A 23,792-nucleotide genomic window follows, 5' to 3' on the forward strand; every position below is an offset into this window, starting at 1 on the left:
TCTGCACCACAGCTGTCCCCAGCAGACAGATTTCTCTAATCTCAAGGGTCTGCGGATGGGAAAAGTCCTCACATTTTTGTTATATGATTTCATGTGTCAGTTCTCCCGACAATTAGAATGTTTCTGCTTATGTTTAATATGTTCCTAGGAATAATCTCAGCTCTCTTTGGTCCTTTTTGTTCAAGGAACCTATTTTGCTAGAGATGCTTCTTACTCCAGCCGTTTCTGCAAAGATGACGTAAAGCATGGAAACACATTCCAGATTCATGGTGTCAGCCTGCCACAGCGGCATCTGTTTAGAACGTACAAATCTATGTTTCTTGCTCGGGTGCTGATCGGAGATTACATAAATGGAGACTCCAAATACATGCGACCCCCTTCCAAAGACGGGAGCTATGTGAATTTATATGACAGCTGTGTGGATGATACCTGGAATCCAAAGGTTTTTGTGGTTTTTGATGCCAACCAAATCTATCCTGAGTACTTGATAGACTTTCATTGATTTCAGCTCCGGTTCTCAATGGTCAAGAGAGTTTTGTTCTTTTTTGCAGGAGGATTTGCTCTCCTGTCATCTAGCTACTAAATATTAATTATCTGATACTTTTGAATCAGATGTGAAAAAAGTAGCTTCCACATAAAAACACGTACTGACTATAAGGTTGCTTTTCTGTTTCATTTTTCTGTTGTTATTCATATCGACTATTAAAAACGAATACCATTGCCATTTTAACACACAAGGGTGAGAGATAGCATTAAAAATCAAATCAGCTGAGTCTCACCACCATGGTTATGCAGTCTTTATATTTTACACGTGTGATGGGGATAAATGATTTTAGTTCACATGGACTTACTCATCTACAGTATATATTCAGAAAATAAAAATATAGGCAAACATACCTCTTTAGAGAAATGGATCTTTTATAAATTGAATTCTGGTGTTATTGGCTACCAATCAGCTTATTGTCTGGTTGGCCTTTGAAGGAGAGATACAAACCCTTAAACAGTCGGCCCTTTGAGAGACATAAGAAACAAGGACTTTATTCTCAGTGCTGTCCAACAAGTCAAAGGAGAGTCTAGAGAGCCCTGCTTCCTGTTGCCCTACTACCTCAGGCTGCAGCCTCACACTTGTTCTGTCATTCTCTTTTGTGGCCTGTGTGACAGAAGCTGTAGACTGGTTCACCCATTGCTCTCCCGGCCAGGGTTCTCTGATTCTTGCACTAAGACACGGTGTGTAAGGTATCTATTTCATCTTCCAAGTGCAAGCTTTATTTATTGCCTAAAATATTTGTTTTCCCTTTGTTTTAGAGTCCCTACAGTGATTACTTCTAAAGTGTTTTCATCTGCCTCCTACAACACTCACAGTTTTCAACAGTGGTTTCGAAAATTCACATTTTCCCATTTTGAATAATTGCAGAAAACATGGAATGTTCAGAACAACACTGGTTTATCCTTTTTTTTTTTTTTTTTTGGTACCGGGAATCAAACTTGGGACCTTGTGCTTGCGAGGCAGGCACCGGAACCACTGAGCTAAATCCCCGGGCCTGGTTTATCCTTTTGAGTAGCAGTAGGCACCTTCTAACTCTGAATGGTTAGATAGAATAATCCGTTGTTGTATTCATGGAACTATGTTTACCATCTGTTTTGTTGCTCCTACTGTAAGGAAAAATAAGCAGTGTTGCACCAACTTACTACCTGTAAGTGTTCTAGCAGAGACTAGACAACAGTTTGGCAGGATATTGTACAGGAGTTGAAGTATTGGATGAGGAATTGCCCAGATGATTTAAAGAGTCTTTCCAGCATTGATTTTTCCAAGATTCTCTCTGAAAAGTAGAACACTTGTACCATGCCTTTCTCAGAAAATATTTTTCTAACTCCTCATAGTACTGAATTCTCTCTCCAGTATCCTTACTCAATTTTAGCAGAAACTTAGTGAACACAATTTAACTTCCAGAAAGTATCCATGCCCATATTGCTTTATTCAACCATTTGAGTTAGGGAGGCATCTAGAAATGATAGAAGTAGAGTATAGTATGGAATTAGTGATAGTAATTCTCTAAGTGCCATATACCACCAGATTTTCATTAGACCCCAGAATATGTGTAATTCTGCAGTGAAAGTAAATAGTACACAGGAAATTGCTTGCACAAAATTTGGAAACAAAGTAGCAACAAGGATTTCCTAATTCAGATATGCAGATTCATTGCCAGTTTAGATGAAGTGCTGGGGATATTTAGAAGAAGCACATCTTAAAAACATCCAGCAGTTGTCGTGGAGACACAGCCGCAGGGCTGCCCTAGAGAGAGGAGGCACAACACAACTCAAGATTAACTTGCAAAGCACAGTGCTGGACACACTAGGAATTCAGATACTCAGAGTCTTTTCGTTCTATTTGTTGTTTACATAAAAATATTGAAGTACTTTCCCTTTTAACATGGCTATCTCCCCGCCCCAATGTTACACGCATGTCTTCCTCAGCACTTGAATAACTGTTGGAGTATTTGGGAGTTGTTTTTTTTAGGCATGTGCAGAAGTTATCTCAGGGTGACTGGTACTGGAAGGCAGCCTGTGAAGTGTGAGCCTGTGTATCAGGCTGATCCATGGTAAGTAGGGTACACTGCAGTCACTGTTGGAAGAAAGTGCTGTGCTATTGTTCATGTCTGAGAATGTACTACCACTTCTTTTTTATAAGAACTGATTTTTGATACATGTTTTAAAATATAATGGTGTAAAGTTGTTGCTGTTACAGTTTTCTTTGGTGATTAAGTTGGGCTGAAACATGTCATCAGTTTATAATGAGGCTGATTACAGCCATTTAGCATGGCTTCCTCTGGTCATTACATGGTGTGCATGAGAAGAGTGAAGAGAAGCCGTGCCAGAGTAACGATAAAGGATTTTTAAAACTCTGTGTTAAATAAATTGCAGCTGGTAGTGACTTTCCTCTTTCCCTTTGGGGAGCCTCAGTAAAAATAAATGTGTTTTTAAAAAACACTTAGGTAAGACTGTTATGAACAGGCAAGTTTTGTTCAGTGCTTCATTTCATTTCCAGGCCACTGTGGTGAAGACAAAGAGGAATCTGGAGCCACTTTAATCTGTGAATGTGTTGTTCTACATTTGGTGATTAAAGCTCTGCAGTGAGTCTTGGTGCCATGTGCTCATTCTTGTTTCTGAGCTTTCTGTGTCTCATCCCCACCTCGCATGGTTTGAACCTAAGTGTGCAGCTCAAGTTTAATGACTGTCCAGTATGTTGCCCGTCAACTCTTCTGTACCCCACCCCCACACGGGGGAGTCTGGTTCTTGGTGTGAGTCATCACGAACAACAGCTGATCAGATAACTTTGCGAGAAGATTGTTGGCCACCTGCTTTTGAGAAGTCCAAGTCCGAGTAAGGCCAGACTCCGCAGCCGCCTTGCTCCTGTGGGCGCCTTTGGGTCTGCCTGCTCATTCAGGACACAGCCTCTGAGGCCCTTCCAGCCCCGCTCTGCCAGTGTGGCTGGGCCCATTCCCGCTAACCCAGGTAAACCCTACACTTCATCTTTCAGGTGCTATCGGTAGAGAAAGGAAGTCAGAGCATTTCTTAAGTTTAGAACTGAGAAATAAGGGACAAGATGATTGAAGATTACCTGTGGACACAAGGCTTCCACTCTGTAAATCACGTCTCAGTGTTCTGAATGTTGAGCTAATTACTGATAGGCCTGATAAAATTGGGCTTTGATTGAGCAGCGTGACATCGTCATTCATTTTGTCCGTAGGCCATTCGGGAGTTGCGCTCTCCTCTCAGGTGCCAGGGATAATCCCAGAAACAGTCTGGTGGCCCTAGCAGCTCTTTAGTCTCCAGACTTGCTTTTTTTCTTAGAGGAGGATGTTTCATTTTTAAATAAATATTTTGTTTTCCTTAGTCAATGTCTAAATGAAATTATAATTCTTATAAAAAAGAAATGAAAAACAGCAAAGAAGGGAAAAACAAAAGCAATGTGAGAAATCATTACTTTATTTCTTTCTTATGTTGGGATTCCATCATGTTCCTGAGCTCCTCTCTAGATTTATTAATCATGTCTTGCACTAGGGGCACAATTTCTCCTGTTATCTGAGAAATTATTTCTGATTTCATTTTTTCCAGATCCCCTTTTGTTGCCAGTTCAGTGGGTCCAGGTGGTTGAGTATCAGAGTGTCCCATCTCATTTCCCTTTGGGGTTGCTGTAGGTGATCTGGAAGTCTGGTTTTGAGACTTATCTACGTGTTTTCTCATTTCGACTGGGGCGGGGGCCTGTTAGTGCCTGCACGGATTACCTCCTCTGAGCTCGGAGAGGTGGGACAGGGCCCGGGAGCAGCGGTAGGGATGGTGACCCAAAAGCCCTTTCCTGTGGGCTGGGAGCAGCCAGAGGGATGGTGACCTGGAAGCCCCTTCCTCTGGACCAGGAGCAGTGGGATGGTGGCTCAGAAGCCCCTACCTCTGGGCCGGGAGCAGCAGGACTCAGTACTTTGGTCTGGTGGTCTGGTGTCCTCTGCGTCTTTGTAGTGTGGAACCAGGTCGCTGCCGGTCTGCAGTGGGGTGATTCGGCGTCTTCCGCGCGACTCGGGACCTCGGTAGGGCGTGCACAGACCTGCCTGTCTGCAGCGGGCTGATTCGGCGTGTTTCGCGTGTCTGGGGACCTCGGTCGGGCTTGGGCAGACCTGCCTGTCTGCAGCGGGGTGATTCGGCGTCTTCCGCGCCTACTTTATTTCTTAAGACATGGGGTCTGGAGCTCCTGCCTCAGTCCCCTGTGCCCGCGAGTACAAGCACAGACCACTGTGCTCAGTGAAAACTGCTTCTGGTTAGAAACCCTGGCAAAGGGATTTTACTTACTTTATCCCTTTTCACTGCATGCAGGACTTTTGATGAGACACAGGCGACCTCTACAGTGTGCAGCTTCTGACTCCCCGACCCATGTGGACTTTAACCCGGCTTACAAGAGTCACAGTTCAGAGTTTAATTCAAATCATTTTTGCAGTATTAATTGTAAGTCCAGATTGCATTCCTTGTAGTTTTCTGTTCCATTCTAGAAGTACCTCTTCCTGAAGGGCTCGCTTTGCTGTGATATCTCTGGTGTCCCGAGGAAGCCACAGGCGCTACAAGCCCATGTTTGGTTAACATTCAGAGATTCAGCAGTCAAAGGCATTTCCCCCACAACGGTCCTCTGAGATGAAGCACCGCCCTGGGAGCCAGCTGGTGGAAGTTCGGATCCTGCGACCTTTGGATGCCTCACCAGAGGGGGAAGGTGAAATTGGTGAAAGACCAGTGAGACTCCTTCAAAGGAAAAGACCTGGGAGAGCTCAGCTGGATTCCTCTGGGCAACATCTGACCTGACCCTGGCAAAGCTCAAATGTGGGTCCAGACTAAGGGGTCAGAATGCATCACGTTGAAAGAAGCAAAGACTCAGAGCAGGAAGGAAAGGGGCTGTCCTGGCACCCCCGAACCCCATGATACTAAGTCCTCTGCTCCCCTCCAGTTCACTGCCCTGGGTTACTATGTACCAGGCAATGAACAAGTCAAACACAGCTCTGCTGTCACGGGTCATGAAGTCTGGCGGGGATTCAGTGTGACCTGCAGGGAGTGACAGCTCTACCAGCGGGCGTTCACCCAGAGAGCTGGGACAGGAGGGGGGCAGGCTCCCCTGGGAAAGGCCGTTCCAGCTTGGAGAGGGGGCTTCACAGGTGTCAGCTGAAGGACATTAAGCCCTGGCCACACCCATCTGTGCCACATCAGGCTTTGGGAGAATGAAAGAAAGCAAGCTTGCGTAAAGGCAGGCGGGACTTGTTTTTAGTTCTTGAAACTTCAGAGTGGCAGAGTCAAAGCCACAAGGTGTCTTGACTCCAAACCCCACACCTGGCCGAGGCTCAGTCTCAGGGGAGCCAGTCCCCAGCATGCAGGGTGTGCTGAGAGAGGGGAAGGGATTGTGCAGATCTGTGCAGTAAACTAAGCGTACTGGATGGAGAGGTTCATGCTGGTCTCAGACAACCCCGGACACTCATGTTCCTCCTGCCTCCAAACCCTGCATGTCAAGAAATGAGCTCTGCAGTCACATGGCTAAGTGAGCTCCCAGATCTGTGTCACCAGCTGTCTGGCCATGGGGAGGGTACCTCTCTGCTTCTGTTTCCTCATCTGCAGCAGTGTGGGCACCTCAGAGGGCAGCCGTGCCGGGCCAGGCCTCAGCATGTGCGAGCAGCATGTCCACATGAGGCCCTCCTCATGGCCCTGATGGGCCCTCACAAAGCCAGGGTCCATGTGGGATTCGTGCTGCACTTGGGGTTACACGCGTCCTCTTTCTCTCTCAGTATTTGCTTGATTAATGCCTTTCAACCACAGACTGCCAAGAGCAACTCTTGTAAGTTAAACAGGTTAGATACATGACCGCAGCAAGCAAGCACACACACTGCTGGGAACCATGGGGTGTTCGGTAAAGGGAACTTGAACTTTGGATAGGACTCAGCTTGGGGTGGTGGTTTGGGGCAGGCCTGGGGAGTCTCGATGTCACGTGAGACTGGCTGTTGTGGGAAGCAGGGCTGATTCTGCCATGATATGCCTAAAAGTTTCTCTAGGGAGACCAGCTGAAGATGAAGTGTGATTGGGAGGGAGGCACGGCCACCCATGGCTCAGAGAAAGGGTGTCGTATGGCTGCCACAGACCTTATTTTCATGTGTGCTTAGACAAAACTACAAAGTGGCCTTGCTTTGCCTCATTTTCCTGTAGTCTCGGCTGAGACTGGTTGGGCTGGTTTTCAGTGAGATAGTGCAGGTTCAACAGTAACATCAGCTGAGTGCGGCCTTTTTCTAAATGTCGGGCTGTTCTTTCTCTGCTTGTCTTTTATGTGGGTTAGTTTTCTTCCTCTGGAAGCTGGAGGTCGGTGTATCTGTTCATTCAACAAACACCACTGTCTCCACTCCATACTGGCACAGAAGGATGCAGTAGTGAGACCCTGCCTTTAAAAGGGCCTGTGGAGATGCTTGCAGCCAACTGCTCTGCTAGTTTAAATGCCTGCTTTGCCTTCTCCACACAGATCTCTAGCTTGTCTGAATATTCCCAGTGACGGGAAACTCCTGCTGTCAGCAGTCCTCGCGTTAAAGCATTGATTTGCATTTGGTTCTGTAACCTCTGTCCCAGAACGTTCCAAGCCGTGGACCCAAATTAGCGCTAAAGGCACACGGAGGCTCCCTGCGTGTCCTCCGCACCACTCGGCAGCGTCGTCGGCCATGGACAGCGCCGGTGAGCCCGGGTTCCCGCATTTCAGCATGCACTGCCTACTCTTACAATTTTCTCAAAACACTTTAGTTCAACACAGAACTTAATATTGATCGCATTTCCTGTATGACTTTACTATTTGGGTCTGTTTGGGCTGAGGAATTGGTACTGAGGGACCAAGTTGGTGTCTGCAGCCCACATCACTGAGCATGAGAGGAACCGCTAGATGGCAGCATCTTGCCTCTGAATGGGCACAACAACACCTAGACGGCCAGCTGTCTGAATCTAGAGAACAGGGTGGAGGACCTCTCCACCCCACCCCCAAATCATCTAATCAGTCCCTGCATCAGGTAGAAAGCCCTGGTCAGATCCACCCAGACAGGTCTCTCTCCCACCTACAGTAACTGCTAGAAAAGCGCGCCTCTTCCCAGTTGTAACCTAGTCTAACCTATCAGGATCTTGCCCTTTGAAAGTTTGTCCTAAACAACAGTACGTCTTGATAATGTGTATTTTCTTTCTTTCCTTTATGAAATTAGATTTAATTCAGCAGAAAATTGTTGGGCACTTTCTGAGTCCATGAATACAAAGGCCTTTACCAATGAATCACTCTTTAAACCTGGCTTCTTCACCCTCCATGCTTACCCCTTAGCATGTGCTCTCCCCTCCTACCCTCCCTGTCCCCTTCGGTGCTGCCTCCTGACTGTGGGCTGAATCATCCTCAGGTTACAGAGGCCCCAAGCTTGGCTCTCTTCCCCCTAGCAAACAAGAGAATCTGGTTTCATGGTGCCAGAGTTAGGACCTCAGAACACCTTGTGCACTCTTGGGTTGTGATAGTCTGTGCTCTTTATTAAAATGTGTCTCAGAAAAGGTGGGCCATCACCTTATCTTAAAAGTGGAAACTACGACAGGTCAACATCACATATTTCTGAAATACTTCTCCTAAGGTCTGAGGCAGTGAACATGATACATTACAGTTTTTAAGGTGTGAGTTTTATACTCTTCCTCTAAGATTGAGGTGAGGTTAAACAAGAGGAGAACTGAGTGCCTGAGGCAGTGAGTCAGTGTCATGGCTGTGTGTAGACCCCACGCACTGTGACATTTGTTCCCATGGTCAGTCGTTATGGGTAACTTTGTAGTACTGTGGCTATATGTGCAAGATCTTTGCACTGGTGAATTTTCATTTTAGAAATATGTAGTACAAGATTTGCATTCTAAAACATAATGCCATAGGATTGTATGTTTTTGAAATCAGTGTGCTCTAATGACTCAGGGTTTACAGTGAGGCCGTCCTCCTTGTAAACCTGATTTGCTACTGTCTCACTGCATCAGCCTAAGAGAGTTGACCAGCTTGCTCACCTTTGCATGTTGTTGAGGGCATTATCTGAGGCTGAGATGTGAGGCCCTTGGCAGTGCCTAGATACAGTAATTACTGCTAGCTGGGCTGTTCCGAGAGAAAGGCCTTTGTAGGGCCACGGCTAAAGGCACAGATGGTCTGAGAGGTCACTCTCAGATCTCACCACTACCCTGCACCTCTCAAGAAACGTGGTTTAGAGTCCATAATGCCCCTTCCCCGGGATTCCTAATGCATTCCAGACAACCCTCAGTGGGCTGAGCTGCAGGCAGGCTGAGGATGAGGAACATAAGATTTTGGAATTCCCATGTAGTAGTTCCTTGCCAGATCACCAGAGGCAACACCACCTACTACTTTGCAGTCCTGAATGGTCATGGTCTCCTGCTAGGCACCCTGCCATCATGTCACGTTACCCTGCCAGGCTGTGCTTCTGGCAGCACCTATCCCAATATCTCAGACTCTCACACTGGAATCCAGTCCTGCTCTTCTCCCTCCTCCTCTGGGGCCTTGGCTCTATCATCTCAAGGTCCCTCAGGCCCTGACTTCTGTGATAAACCGCTCTGCTCCCCCTTTACTTCCTCAATGCTTCATAAAGGAAATAAAGGACTAATTCTGCAAAGAAACCTAAGAGTCATACACCTACTTGAGGGTCAGACTTGGACCACAAAAAACTAGTATGCAAAAGACAAGGATAAAGTGGCAGAAGTGTAAAGCATTATCGGAGTGGTGTGGGTTACTTTAGGAAAGTTGCCTCTCCCTCTTGCCAGATGACCTTTGAGAATCAAGTTCATTCCAGCAAGAGAAATGATAGTGGGGTGTAGGGGGTGCAGCAGAATCCAGACTCACTTCTCAGTTTCCTCCTGCATCCATGTGGACTGATAACATCCACAGGCACAACATACCCTCAAAGGTACACTTAGCTTTTGCGGAATTGTACCCAAGTACATGGAGCAATACATAAGTTGTAATTGGTGCAACTTGGGGGGAGATTGCCATCTGTAGCAGAGTCGAAAGGCTGGATTTGTAGGAAGCAGCTAGGTAAACTTCGTGCCTTTGTCACCTGCCCACGTGAGAAAGCATGGGAGGAGGCAAGACGAGGACAATCTTGAATAAACTTGTGTATGACCAGTTCTACCCCTCATTTAAAAAGGGTCTTTGTTAATATTAACATTTTATTCATTACAAACCTCACAGCTGCTTGGGATCTTTGCTCTGGAAATCTAATCTTAGGAAAAAAACTGACGGCTGAAAATATATTCGGGTAGTCCTGACGTGTAGCCAGGTCCACAGATAGGTCGTTCCTTTACTTGCCCATTTCAAACTCAACTGCATTTCAGACTAATGTGACGGGAAAGAAGGATCAGAAGTATATGTCAGTACTGGGTAGCAGGCACTGCAGTAGCATTTGATAAAACTGAAGTATTGTGAATGGTCATAAACCCAATAAATATATTCATTATCCCTTAATCTACTTTCAAGGGAAAGAAGAAAAGAGACTTAGCCTTGTTAATTTGTGGTTTTATTTATTAGAACTACCAAATCAATCTTAAAAGTTAGAAGTTTTCAACCATAGCTTGAACCCCTAAGACTCGTGGACCATCCACCATAGGCCGGCAGTCACATGCCAGGTGTTGTGCTAGGACTAACTTCAAAGATGAGAGTGCGGCCCTTCCCTCGGGAAGACCCTGGCCCACTGAAGAGACAGACAGGTAAACAATAAATGGTAGTTGCATGTGATGGAATAGACAGGGCTGGTCAGTGGCATGAATTCAGTGTCATTTGGACACAAAAGGCCAGGGGACCATACGTTTCTGGAAAGTAGGAAGGCTAACCCCAAGAGTAGGACAGCACTCTATGTAAATCCTGCAGGAAAATGCACCCGGGAATAGAAGTGAAAAAGGAGAACCCAGTTCCAGCAAGGAGTGAACATGGCAAGCATGCAGAGCTGGTCAAGGTGCATGTATCCGATGAGCGTCGCAAGCACAGCGGCACTGAGGCTGTGAGGGAAGGGAGGGGTTCGGGTTTTGCTTTAAAACTGGCAGTTTGTAAGTTCGGCTAAGTGGGAGGCTCCGAATCCAGACGCAGTGTGACTGGAGAGTGCAGAGGGGCTCACAGTGCCCACCCAGTTCTTTCTGTGCTTCAGTTGCTCATGGTCAGCTCTGGCCCGACAGCATTCCACTGAAAACTCCAGAAAAACACTACTTGTAAGATTTAAACTGCATCCAGTTCTGAATAGCACGATGAGATCTCATTCCCGAGCTCCATCCTGCCCAGACCCTACTGGCCGCCTCGTGCCCACTCCCACTGTGCACATACGCCCGCCCCTCAGCCACTGAGCCGTGGGTCCAGACTGGCTAGCGTCCTGTCATGGTGCGTGTGCTCAGGTCACCTGATGCAGTCGCCTCACCCCCATCACAAGGCCTTGTTGTCTTACACTGTGGCATCATCTCACACCCTCACAGGAAGAAGGATGGCCCCTGGATGATGACAGCTCAACTTAGGGGTTTTGACTCAATGGTGGTGTGAAAGTCGTAGGCATTCAATAAAACCTTTACTTAGAGCTCTGAAGTTCGATCTTTTCCTGGGCTAGTGATATGCAGTATGCCACTCTTGTGCTGCCGGGCAGCTCCCAGCCAGTGTGAGCATGGAGCATAGCACTGATACCCTAGAGTGTGCTGTGTTGCTAAGCCAGGGTGTTTGGTGGGTTAGGAGTGCGGGGAACATATTTGACTCATGATATTTTCCGCTCACAACAGATGGGCTTATCAGGACATAGCCCTATTGTTAAGGGACCACATTCACATAACTTTTATTATAGTATATTTCATTGTTTTATTTTCTTATTATGGTTACTCTTACTGTGCCTAATTTCTCCGTAGGATTGAATGTTTAGGGAAGAACATGGTACATAAAGGGCACCACATGTGCTTCAAGCACCCACTGGTGCTCTTGGACCATCCTGCATGGGAAGGGTGGGGCCGCCATGATGTTGTCTGCCTGGCCCCGCCCCTCTCCTGGGAGCACCAGAGGCACCAGTCCCCCGTGTGAGCCTCACGGGCCTCAGTCTCCTTCACATGTTCCAATCTTCTTAACTATGGAATCAAGCTGGTTCAATCACAGTGCCTCACACTGCCCTGCCCTCAGTGTTCGATGAAAACACAGGCTTGTGACTCCATCTGAGCCCTTCTCTGGAAGTTCTGAATTTTGAATTGGCGCGGAGTGAAATCTAATGAATCTGGGAAGTTGCAAATCTAGAAATGCTAGTGGTTACGCCTTTATATACAAACAAGATGCTCTTCATTAGAGAAAAGGTGAGCCTAACACAGAAGCAGTATGAGAGAAAGAAACAGATGTCGAGTGGCCCTTCAGTTCCTGGTGGTTCCAGGCACCCTGAGCTGCCTTATACTCTGCCATGCTTTGGTTAATATGAACCAATAAAATACTGGTTTTGCCCAAGTAGCTAGTATTGCGGGATTTTTGTTTGTTTGTTTTTGGTTTTTATTCTTTGTATTCTCTCTCTTTTTTTGCAGAACATTTATTGGTACATTTTAAATATGCATAGTGATAATATTCATCATAGGGAACTTGTACCTGTGCATGATCTATCTTGCTCCCTCATTTCCCATTCCCCCATTCTGGCCCCTCTTCCCCTCCTTATTTACAAAAGTTTTGTTTCTATTTTTTCCTTCTATTCTCACTTTTTTCTTGTCCCTTTCCATTCCCTGTCCCTTATTCCCATTCTCATTTGAACATTTTCTTCCCATTTCCCAATATACATCTTAGTTCTTATTTCCACTTTTGGATTCTCACACCAGAGAAAGATGCAGTATTTAAACACGTGTGTCCAATTTACTTCTCTTAAGAGTATGGTCTCAAAGTGCATCCATTTAGCTAGAAATGTCTCAAGCTTATCCTTTATGGCAGAGTAGTTCTCCATTATATATTTTTTAAAACCCACATTTTCTTTATCCATTCATTGATTGATGGGCATTTGGGATGTTTCCAAGATTTAGCTATTACAACTGTGCTGCTATAAACATGGGTCTGCATATATCTCTGTGATATGATGCTTTCACTTCTTTCAGGAAGACACCAAGAAGGGGAAGGGCTGCATTGAACAGAAACCTCTGGTTTTAGTTTTTTAAAGGAATCTCCACACTGATCTCCATAGTGCTTCCAGTCTACACTCCCACCAACGAGAAGGGTTCCTTCTTCTCCACAGCCCCATCAGCATTTGCTATTGGTTGATTTCTTGATAATAACCATTCTTTCTGGGGTAAGGTGGAATCTCAGTGATGTTTTCATTTGCATTTCTTAAATGACCAATGACATTGAACATTTTTTCATATATTTATTTGGTTTTTCTACTTTCATCTGAGAAGTGTCTGTTCATTTCAGATGCCCATTTTTGGATTGTGTCTTTATTTTGTTTTTATTTTTATTGTGTCTTTAAATTTAGGGGAATCTGATTTTTTTTGAGATCTTTACATATTCTACGTATTAGTCCTTTGTCTGAGGAAGAGCTGGAAAATTTTTTTTCCCATACTATGGGTTGTCTTTTCACTCTGTTGATGGTTTCTCTTGCTGTGCAAAAGCTTTCTAATGAGATGGGTCCCAGTTGTTGATGCTTTGTGATATTTACTGTTCAACTGGGGTTTTGTTCACAAAATCTTTACCTATGCCAACATCTTCAAGAGCTCTACATAGTCTATCTTCTAGCAGATTTATGTTCGTTTTAATACTTAGATCTTTGATCAATTTCAATTTTAGTTTAGTGCATGGTGAAAGATTTGGGTCTAGTTTTACTCTTTGGCAGTTCTTCCAGCACCATTTATTGAAGAGGCTATCTTTCTTTGAGTGAGGGTGTTGGGCTTCTTCGTCAAAGATAAGGTGGCTAAATATGTCTGGAGTTATTCCTGCATCTTCCAGTCTGTTCCATTGATCCTCAGGTTTGTTTTTGTGACAGTACACAATATCTTTATCACAATAGCTTTGTAGTATAATTTCAAGTCAGGGATTGTGATTCCTTATGCTTTGACTTTGTTGCCCAGAATTGCTTTTGCTATTCTAGATCTCCTCTGAATCCCAATAAATTTTAGGTTGGTTTTTCTAATTGTGTGAGATATGCTGTTGGAATTTTTATCAGGATTGCATTAAATCTGTATAACAATTTTGGAAGTATGGCCACTTTCACTTTATTGGTTCTTCCTACCCAAGAGCAAGGGATATCTTTCCATTTTATGTTATCTTCTTTGATCTCCTTTTCAGGGTACTATAGTTTTAAATGTAAAGGTCTTTTACTTCCTTCATTAGTTTGATTCTTAGGTATTTCATTTTTTTGGATGCTACTGTAAGACGTGTTTCCCTAATTTCTCTCTCAGTGAGTTTATGTTTTGGGTCCAGGAAAGTATTGATTTTTGAGTGTTGACTTTGTATCCAGATACACTACAGAATTTGATTATTAAATCTAGAAGTCTTTTGGTGGAGTTTTTGGAGTCTTCTCTGTAGAGTATCATGTCATCCAAAAATAAAGATAATTTAACTTCTTCCTTTCCTATCCTTATTCGTTTTATTTCTTTCTCTTGCCTAATTGCTCTGGCTAATGTTTCCAGAACTATATTGAATAAGAGTGGCGATAGTGGAGATCCTTGTCTTGTTCCTGATTTTTGAGTGAAAGCTTTCAGTTCTTGTCTATTTAGTATGATGTTGGCTGCTGGTTGTTCATAGATGGCTTTTATCAGATTGAGATAAAGACCAACTATTCCAATTTTCTGTAGGGTTTTTATCATGAATGGGTGTTGGACTTTGTCAAATGCTTTTTCTGCATCTATTGAGATGATCATATGGTTTTTGTCCTTGGCTCTATTGATATATTGTATTACATTAATTGATTAGCGGGTGTTGAACCATCCCTGCATCCCTGGGATGCATCCAATTTGGTCATGGTATAACCTTCTTGATGATTTGCTGCATTCTGTTTGCCAGTATCTTATTGATGATTTTTGCATCTAAGTTCAGTAGGGAGATTGGCCCATAGTTCTCTTTTTTGATTAGGTCCTTCTCTGGTTTTGTTATTAGGGTGATGCTTGCTTCTAAGAATGAATTCAGGAGTATTGCTTCTCTTTTGATTTCACTGAAGAGTTTGAGAAGTAACAGCATTAGGTCTTCTCTAAATTTCTTGTACAATTCAGCAATGAATGTGTCAGGGCATGGGCTTTTCTTTGTCGGTAGGTGTTTAATTACATCTTCAATTTCATTGACTGATACTGATTTATTTATAATTTTTACATCTTCTTGTTTCAGCTCTGGTAATTCATATGTTTCTAGAAATCTGTTCATTTCTTCTATGTTTTGCATCTTATTAAAATACAAGTTCTTGAAATAGGTCTTGATGATCTTCTGGATTTCTGCAGGATCTGTTGTGATTTTACCCTTTTCTTTCCTAGTTTCATGGATTTGATTATTTTCTTTCTATTGATAAGGTTGGCTAAGGGTTTGTCAATTTTATTTAATCTTTCAAATAATCACCTGAAATCAAGGAATCAATCAATGATTCATTGATTCATTGATTCTTTGTATTGTTTTCTTAGTCTCCATTGCATTAATTTCTGTTCTGATCTTTATAACTTCCTCCCTTTGTACAAGTTTTGGGCTTGACTTGCTCTTCTTTTTCTAGAAGCTTGAGATTCAACATTAGGTTGGTTATTTGAGCTTGCTTTGTTTTTCTGATGCAGGAATTCAGCTATAAATTTTCTTTGAAGGACTGTTTTCATTGCATCCCATAAATTCTGGTATGTTGTTTTGACATTATTGTTTAATTGTAGAAACTGTCTAATTTCATCTGTGACCCATTTGTTGTTCAGGAGGGTGTTGTTTAATTTCCATGTGTCTATGAATTCCTAGTGGGGTTTTTTGCCATTGATTTCCAATTTCAATACAATATGGTCTGATAATATGCATGGGATAATGTTAGTTCCTTTGCATTTACTTAAGAATGTTCTATGAGCTAGTAAGTGGTCTATTTTGGAGAATATCCCATGTGCAGCTGAGAAGAATGTGTATTCTGATGTTGTGGGGTGGAACACTCTGTAGACATCTACTAAGTGCATTTGTCCAAAGGTTTGGTTCAGTTCTGGAATTTCTCTGTTGATTTTTTTGTCCAGTTAATCTATTTGTGACAGTAGGATATCAAGTTTCCCCATTACAATTGTATTAGTTCTTATTTGATTTTTTTGCATCCATTAATATTTGTTTTATATAGTTGGATGTGCTGGTATTTGGTGCATATATATTTATGATTGTTATCCCTTCCTCTTGGATTGCTCCCTTTACAAGGATGTAGTGACCTTCTTTGTCTCTCTTACTCAGTCTTGGCTTGAAATCCACTTGGTCTGCAAATAGAATAGCTACCCCTGCTTTTTTCCAGGTTCCTGCCACATGGAGTACTGTTTTCCATACTTTGACTTCCCATGTTTGTTTTTGAGTTAAATGTGTTTCCTGTATGCAGCATGTTGTTGGATCTTGCTTCTTCCAGTCTGCTTCTTTTGGTGAATTGAGACTGTTTATGTTGACAGTTAAAATGACATGTATTTACTTATCCTTGTCTTATTATTTACTTATTGTTGGTTCCCTTTATTTTCCCCTCTGTTTAATTACTTGTCTTGCGTGGTGGATTCATTCTGTTGGGGTTCATGGAGTTGTAGTCCTCATTATCTCTTTCTAAAATGTCCTTCAGAACACTTTGGAGTGCTCGTTTGGTGTTAATTGAATTTCTTCAGGTGTTCTTTGTCATGGAAGTATCTTATTTTGTCATCATTTTTGAAAGATAGTTTTGTGAGGTACATCAGGCTGGGCTGGAGGTTGTTTTCTTTTAGGGCTTGAAGTACTTTACTCCAACCTCTCCTTGTCTTGAGGGTTTGTATTGAGAAATCTCCTGTGATTCTGATGAGTTTGCTTTCTAGGTGATTTGTTTATTTTCTCTAACAGCTTTTAATATTCTGTTTTTGTGTTGGATTTCTAGAATCACAACTATTATTTGCCTTGATGAAGTTTTTATCATGCTAATTGGAGTTCTACATGCCTCACTTATCTATACGTCAAATTCTTTTTCCCTGTTTGGGAAGTTTTCTGCCGTTACTTCTGTGAACAAATTTTTTATGTCATTTGTGCCATCTCCTGCTTTTTCACTGACTCTGATCAATCTTGTGTTATTCTTTTCTGCATTATCCTGAAGCTTTGGATTGATTTTTCACGGTCCTTTGCTATTTTTAAGAAATCTTTTTTTTTTTTTCATTATTGCTAACTGCAATCCTGGCCTCTAGATCTGGTATGCTGTCCTCACATTGGCTCATTTTGCTGTGTATAGTTTCAATAGAATTTTTAATTTCCTGGATATCTGTTTGAATCTATTTCCTGGATTCAGTTTCTTTCCTATGTTGGGCATTTATGGTTTCCATCATTTTCCTAAGCTCTTCTATTTTTTTTTTAATCTGTATCTGCTCTTGAGTCGTTAACCATGTTTTTCATTATGGTCACCATCTCTGTAGTTACCCAGGAAATTATATCTGATTTGACTTTTTCTAGCACCTCATTCATCTACTTTGTTATTTCCACTGTTACCATTTCAGAGAGTCCAGATAGGTGGCTTTTGAATTGTTCCACTTCATTGCCTCCTGAGTTTTCCTTCGGCAAGTTGGAGGTCTGGGGTTGCATCTTGTTTATGTGTCTTCTCATTTTTTATTTTTTATTTTTAGTTTAATTCCTAGGTTGATCCTTACAAATTGCTTATGGAACATAGCTTTATTTGTAGTATTGAGAACCTTAGGAAATGACTACTTCTCAGAGATGTCTTCCACATGTAACTGGCTTTTGGGTTTTGAGTCTTTTGCAAGGTCATACCTTTTCAATTTATTGGGGATGAGAAGTTGCTGCCTATTTGGCCTAGCCTCTGGTTCATTGGCCCTGGCCTATAGCATTGTTTATGACCCTTATGCAATCTCAATCTTGGTGTACCAGGAAGAACAACTGATTAGAACAATTATGTCACCTTGGCTAAAGCAGTACAATCAGCAATAACAATAGCATCAAACATAACCTAGAAATTGTAACAAAGTGTGGTAACTATTAATTTGCCACTTTTTACCATATGAACTATATTTGTGGTTTTATAACAAAATCTAAAACATATCAGAAAATTGCATACTGTAAACAAGCCCTCCGTATGGCAATTTTACCTTCAGGGGAGAAAACTTAAAAGGGGTTTTGTGGTAAATTAGAGAAATAGAAGAAGAAAAAGAGATTAGAATCAAGGCTGTTGGATAAAGGAAGATAAACTTTGGGAAACCGGTAAAGAAGGCAGGAGGGAATGAGAGAAAGAAGAAATAAAAACAAGAACAGAACAGAACAACAACAAAAAACTATAAACAATGTTCATCCTCATATAAAAACAAGAACAAACAATCAAGAAAGAAAAGAAAAGAAAAACAAGTCCACTTCAGGGCATGTCTCTGCTGTCACTGGTAGAAAGAGTGGTAGAAAGAGCCCAGATCCATGTTGATTCATCCCAGCAACCCAGCTGCAGATTCACAGTGGGCTAGTGTATAATCTCAGCAAGCCTGCATCTGTACTTCCACTGAAGTTCAGGCTTGTTTCTGGATGTGAGGATGGAACTAGATTTGTTCAGCCTGAAATATGCAGTCGGCTTCCTGCTGACTTGACCTCAGCTGAGCCTCACCCTGGCACTGGGAACCACTAGATGGAGCCAGTCTGCAGCTGCTCTGAGTTCCGAGCTCTGTCAGCACCTCTCCAAGATGGCTACTGGCCAATCATCCTCTCTTTGAAGGAGGACAGGGTCCTGAACCCAAGTAAACCAGCAGCCACTGCAGTCTGCTGCATCCACTGCTCCATTCCACTGGTATGTTTCTCTGTGGAGGCCTCTGGGGTTGCTAATAGTTACCGTCCCATCTGTATGTTTGAGTCGGCCTTCCCATGCAGTGAGTCAGGGCTCAGGGAGAAATCACAGTTTGCCACCTCCTTCTTCTGCATTGAGATCTCTCTCTTTTCACTCTCCCCATGGGCTTCAATTCTAGCTTCAGATCCTTCCTGGGTCCCAGGGACCCACTTTCCTCCTTTCTTCCTCATGTTGCTGTATTCCAGTGACTGGAACCAAATCTTGGAGAGGCTGTTTCTCTGCTGTTCCCCACTCCACCTTCTTCCCAGAAGTCTTGCATCTGGCTTTTTAAAGCATATTTTGGGGGCTCATTCGTGCTCTAACCTGTGCCAGTATTTGGTCCAGTATTGCTGAACAGTATTGCACAGAAGTGCAGAAATGGGAATACTGCATTGGGTCTATCCATTCCAGCTGGTAGATATTTGGATTACTGCAGGTTTTTGGTTACTATGAACAATGCTACTGTAAACATTCACTTACAAGTCACTGTATGGAAATGTTTTCATTTCTCTGGATGGATTCCTCATAATGAAATTTCAGGCCCTTGAGTAAGTTTGTATTTAACTGAAAAAAACAACCAAATGATTTTTCAGAGTGGGTGTGTTATTTTCATTTCTGCAACTATGTGCAAGTGTTTCAGTTTCTCCATATCCTCACCAGTTCTTAGTTTTATGTCTTTTTAAATAGAGCTCCCTAGTGAGTGATTAGTAGAATCACATTATGGTTTTAATTCGCACTTCCTGATGACTAATAATGCTGAGTACCTTTTCACACCCTTGTTAGCTATTCATATGTCATCTTTGGTAAAATATTTGTTCAAATGTTTGACCAACTTTTTAAGCTGGTTGTTTGTCTTATTGAATTGTAAAAGTTCATATTATGGATACAAATCCATTATCTGGTATATGTTTTGTAAATATTTTGTCCCAGTCTGTGGTTGGTCTTTTTATTTAATTCAGTTTATTTCTCAAAGCACAAAGATATTAAAATTTACTTAAGTGCAGTTTATCATTTTCTTCTATAGTTTCTCATTTGGAGTCAAAGATTTACACAAGGTTTCTCAAAGATTTTTCTCCTATGTTGTCTTCTAAAAGTTTCATAATGTTGGCTTTTGTATTTAAGACAATGACCCATTTTAATTTTTATGTGAAGCATGTGAGAAGGATGTAAGTTTGCTTCATGTGGCTGCCCCTCCCTGCCCTTCTTTTTTTTAGTATATGTGCTGCCAAAGTGAACACTCCCTGCACTTCGCATTGGAAAGACTATCCTTTCCACGTGCTTACCTTTGTTGAAAATTAGGTGACCAGAATGTAAGGTTTTATTTCTAGATTCTCAATTCCGTTCCAAAGCTCTATATACTTGTCCTTGTGCCAATACAAACGTGCACTGATTATTGACACTTTAAAATAAATTTTAGAATCAACTTTCTAACTTCTATTAAAAAGCCTGACTGGGATTTTAATATGTTGTTCCTATAGATCAATTTAGGGAGAATTAACCTCTTAACAACATTAAATCTCTTAGTTTGTGGACATTTCATCTTCATTTATGAAGATCTTATTTTGCACTTAATTTCTTTTTCTACTTTCCTGTGGAAACTTACATTGTTAGTCTCAGATCTTTCTTCTTTTCTAATATATTCATTCAGTGCTATAAATTTCCTCCCAACCAGTGCTTTCACTTCATTCTAGCAATTCTGACTTCATCAAAATTTGTATTTCATTCCAAATATTTAAAATTTCTTTCACACATTATTCAGAAGCACATTGTTTAATCTTTAGATAGTTTCCGATTTTTCTAGCTCTAATTTCTTCTAGCTCTATTTCTGTTGTTGATTTCTAATTTAACTCCATTTTGTTGAGAACATACTTTGTAGGATTTCTATTCTTTTAAATGTTTAAGGTTTGATGATCCAGAATGTGATCTGTCTTGGTGAATGTTCCCTGTGAGTTTGAGAAGGGTGTGTATTTTATTTTGTTGGATGAAATAGTGTGTAAATGTCAGTTAGACTCAGTTGATTAATGGAGCTATTCAGTTCGGCTATGTCCTTACTGATTTTCTACCTGCTGAATCTGCAATCACTGAGAGAGGGATATTGAAATCTCAACCACAGTAGTGAATTTATCTCTTTCTCCTTGCGGTTCTGTCAGGTTTTGCCTTGCATCGACTGACACCTGTTGATAGGTACACACACACCGAGGATGTTAGTCTTTGAGAACTGACCCCTTGATGGCTACAGAATGCTACTCTTCATCCCTGTTAATTTTCCTCCTGCTGAAGTCAGCTTTGTCCATCGCTTCTCGGCCTTTTGGCTAAGATCAAGCAAAGTCCGCTTTGTCTAAAATACAACACTGCAGCTTTCTTTTCACTGGCATTACCATGACACTGCTTTCTCCTTCAATGTACTCTGTGTCTGGTGTGAAAGTAGGGTTCCTATGGACAGCACAAAGTTACGTCTTCTTTCTTTTCCATTGTTAACTATCTTGGTGTTTCGCATTTTTGTGTTGAGAACATTCACATTTAAAGCGAATGAGTACATGCTTGCAGTCCATGTTTACATTCATCGTGGGGGTTGGTACATGTGTGTAACACACCTCCATTTTCCTTCATCCTCCTTTCCTTCCCTCCATCTCCTGGTTATATTGTTAGATTGATGTCTATCTACCACAGTTATCACTGTCTCCTGTTTGTTGCACTTACTCTTTATCTCCTTTTAAAAATTTCACCTTTTTCCATCTCTTTGGTTTGTATTGAGCATTTTATATGATTCCATTTTCTCTCCTGTATTAGCATATCAGTTATACTTCAAAAATATTTAGTAGTTGTTTAGAGTTTATAGTGTATGTTTACAGTTAATCTAAATCCATTTTCAAATTGTCTGTATTTATACATTCTTGATTCCTCTCACCTGTGTTATTTTGCTGTTGTGCATTTATTCTATGCTACACTGTTATGATTAATTCTTTGAAAAAGTCATCTGCCATGTCAATTAATAATGAGAAAGTAAAAGATTTTAATTTACCTCAATTATTTCTTCCTAAATACTTGTCCTCTTATTTTACAGATATACATTCCAGAGCTACATCATTTTCCTTCTCTCTGAAGAGTTTCTTTTAATGTCTTTTGCAGGGCAGGTTTCCTGGTGATGAATTCCCTGTTTTTGCTTTTTTTGAATCCTTATTGCTCCTTCATTTTTCTATTTTTTTTTCCAGTACTGGGAATCAAACTCAGGACCTGTGCTTGCCAGGCAGATGCAGCACCACTGAGCTACATCCACGGCCCTGCTCCTTCATCTTAAAAGATAATTTTGCTAGATATAGAATTCCAGGTTGGTAAACTGGTGGTTTTTTTTCTTTCAACACTTCACTTTTTCTTGATGATACTAGAGATTGAACCCAAGGCCTTCACACTGAACTACATCCCCAGCACCTTTTTATTTTTTATTTTGAGACAGGGTCTCATTAAGCTGTCCAGGATGGGACTGAACTGCAGTCCTCCTGCCTCAGCCTCTTGAGTAGCTGGGATTACAGACATGTACAACTATTCGCAGCCATTTTTTCAGTATTTTTATTTTCCACCACTCTTGGTTACATGGTTACTGGTGAGAAGTCTGTTATAGTTTATTTTATGGGTTACCCTGACCAGGCCATGGCATGCTCAGATATTTGTTTGACCATTGTTTGGGTGTCTGGGAGGGTATTTCTGGGTGAGGGTAACATCAGTGTGGGGGGCTCATCCAACCCACTGAAGCACACAGCTGGAGTTAGAGTTCTTGCTCTGACCATCACAAGCTGGTACACCGGCCTTCCTTTACCTTCAGGCTCAAGTTAAAACTTACACCACCAGCTGTTCACACCCTCAGACCTCCATACATTGTCTTCCCTACTGCACATCTGCAGTTCTCCCAGCATCCACGTTCACATGAGTGATTCCTAATAGTCTCTACCCCACAGCAATTCCTCTGTAGGTAAGATGTGCCCACGTCATCCCACGCCTCTCCTCCCAGATTCTTTCTTTCTTTTTTTTTTTTTTTTTTGATACGGGGGATTGAACTCTGGACCTTGCGCTTGTGAGGCAGGCGGTAGAGCCACTGAGCTAAATCTGAGGCCCCTCCTCTCAGCTTCTTTTTAGATTTTCTTTTTGCCTTCGGTTTTCTGCTGTTGGAACATGATGTGCCTGCATGTAGATTTTCAAATGTTTATCCTTGATGTTCTGTGAGCTCCGCCAGCTTGCTTTGTGTCACTTTTGGAACATCTGCCATTCCTGTTCACCTTTCTTCTGTTCCTTTCCTGTCTTTTCCTTTGAGTCCCATTGTCTTTTGGAATTGTTCCACAGTTCTTGCTCTTCTGTTCTTTTTCATTCATTTCTCCTTTTGCGTTTAGCTGGGAGTTCCTGTTGCCAGGTCTTCAGTTTCACTGACTCTTCCTCAGCTGAGTTCAGGCTACTGCCCAGCTTGTCAGACATCTTCATGGGTGCCTCTGAGTATTTGAGTATTAGCATTTTCTTTTGATTCTTTCTCAGAATTTCCATCTTTCTGCTCAAATTACCCACCTATTCTACTGTTTCTGTCATAACTCTTTAAAATTTTATTAATGATATCCATTATAACTCTTAAGATATTAATCATAATTCTTTTAAATTCCATATGCAATAATTCCAAATTTCTCTTATATATGAGAATGGCTGTAATGTTTGTCTCTTCGGATTGTTTTTTCTTGCCTTTTAGCATGTCTTGTGACTGTTTGTTGAAAGCCAGGTATGATGTAGCAGGGAGTGGGAACAATAGGCCTTTTGCATGGGTTTTGTTCGTCCGTCTGGGGTCCTGGCTGTGTTGAATGTTCACGGAGGCTGCGGGCGCCAGGGCTTTAGTCACCCTAGTCCTCCCGTGTATTTCCTGCTCTCGTCTTTGGGTTTTCTCGAGAACTCCTTCCTCATCAGTGTGTGTTTTTAGCTCTCCTGGTTGTAATGTGCCATGTACCAGAGCTCTGTTGACATGGCATGGTGGTGAGGTGAGCAGAATTGCAGCATGGGTTCCACATGCGTCAAACCACAACCAACCTGTGGTGTCACAAGTGCAGCTGCTTCGCTAACACTGACCCAACAGGGAGGCGGGGCACACAGCAGGGGCACATGGGAAGAACAAAGGCATTCTGGGAAGGGAGGGGTCCAGATGCTCTGGTCACCCGCCTGGGCGACAGATGCCTGTCAGGACTTGTTGGGCCAGGTGGTGCTAATCACAGTGCAATCTCAAGCTGCTCCTCATCGCTAGGAGGCTAG

The 23,792-nt window shown here is 42.3% G+C and overlaps 1 protein-coding gene across 7 annotated transcripts in view; it reads left to right on the top strand.

Annotated features, from left to right (window-relative positions):
- The window catches only part of Parp11 (poly(ADP-ribose) polymerase family member 11), a 55,304-nt gene extending 52,168 nt beyond the window's left edge, over positions 1-3,136 (top strand). For all 7 annotated transcript variants that reach the window (XM_004869355.4, XM_021248067.2, XM_004869354.4 and 4 more), the window contains one exon: positions 186-3,136. In XM_004869355.4, the coding sequence (XP_004869412.1) occupies positions 186-502 (317 nt within the window). In that variant the 3' untranslated portion in view covers positions 503-3,136. The remainder of the gene's footprint in view (positions 1-185) is intronic.
- The last annotated feature ends 20,656 nt before the right edge of the window (positions 3,137-23,792 follow it).

This window comes from Heterocephalus glaber, unplaced genomic scaffold (genome assembly GCF_053883595.1).
Source record: "Heterocephalus glaber isolate CG9 unplaced genomic scaffold, H.glaber_assembly_v1.0 deba00001444, whole genome shotgun sequence".
NCBI classification, from domain to species: Eukaryota; Metazoa; Chordata; class Mammalia; order Rodentia; family Bathyergidae; genus Heterocephalus; species Heterocephalus glaber.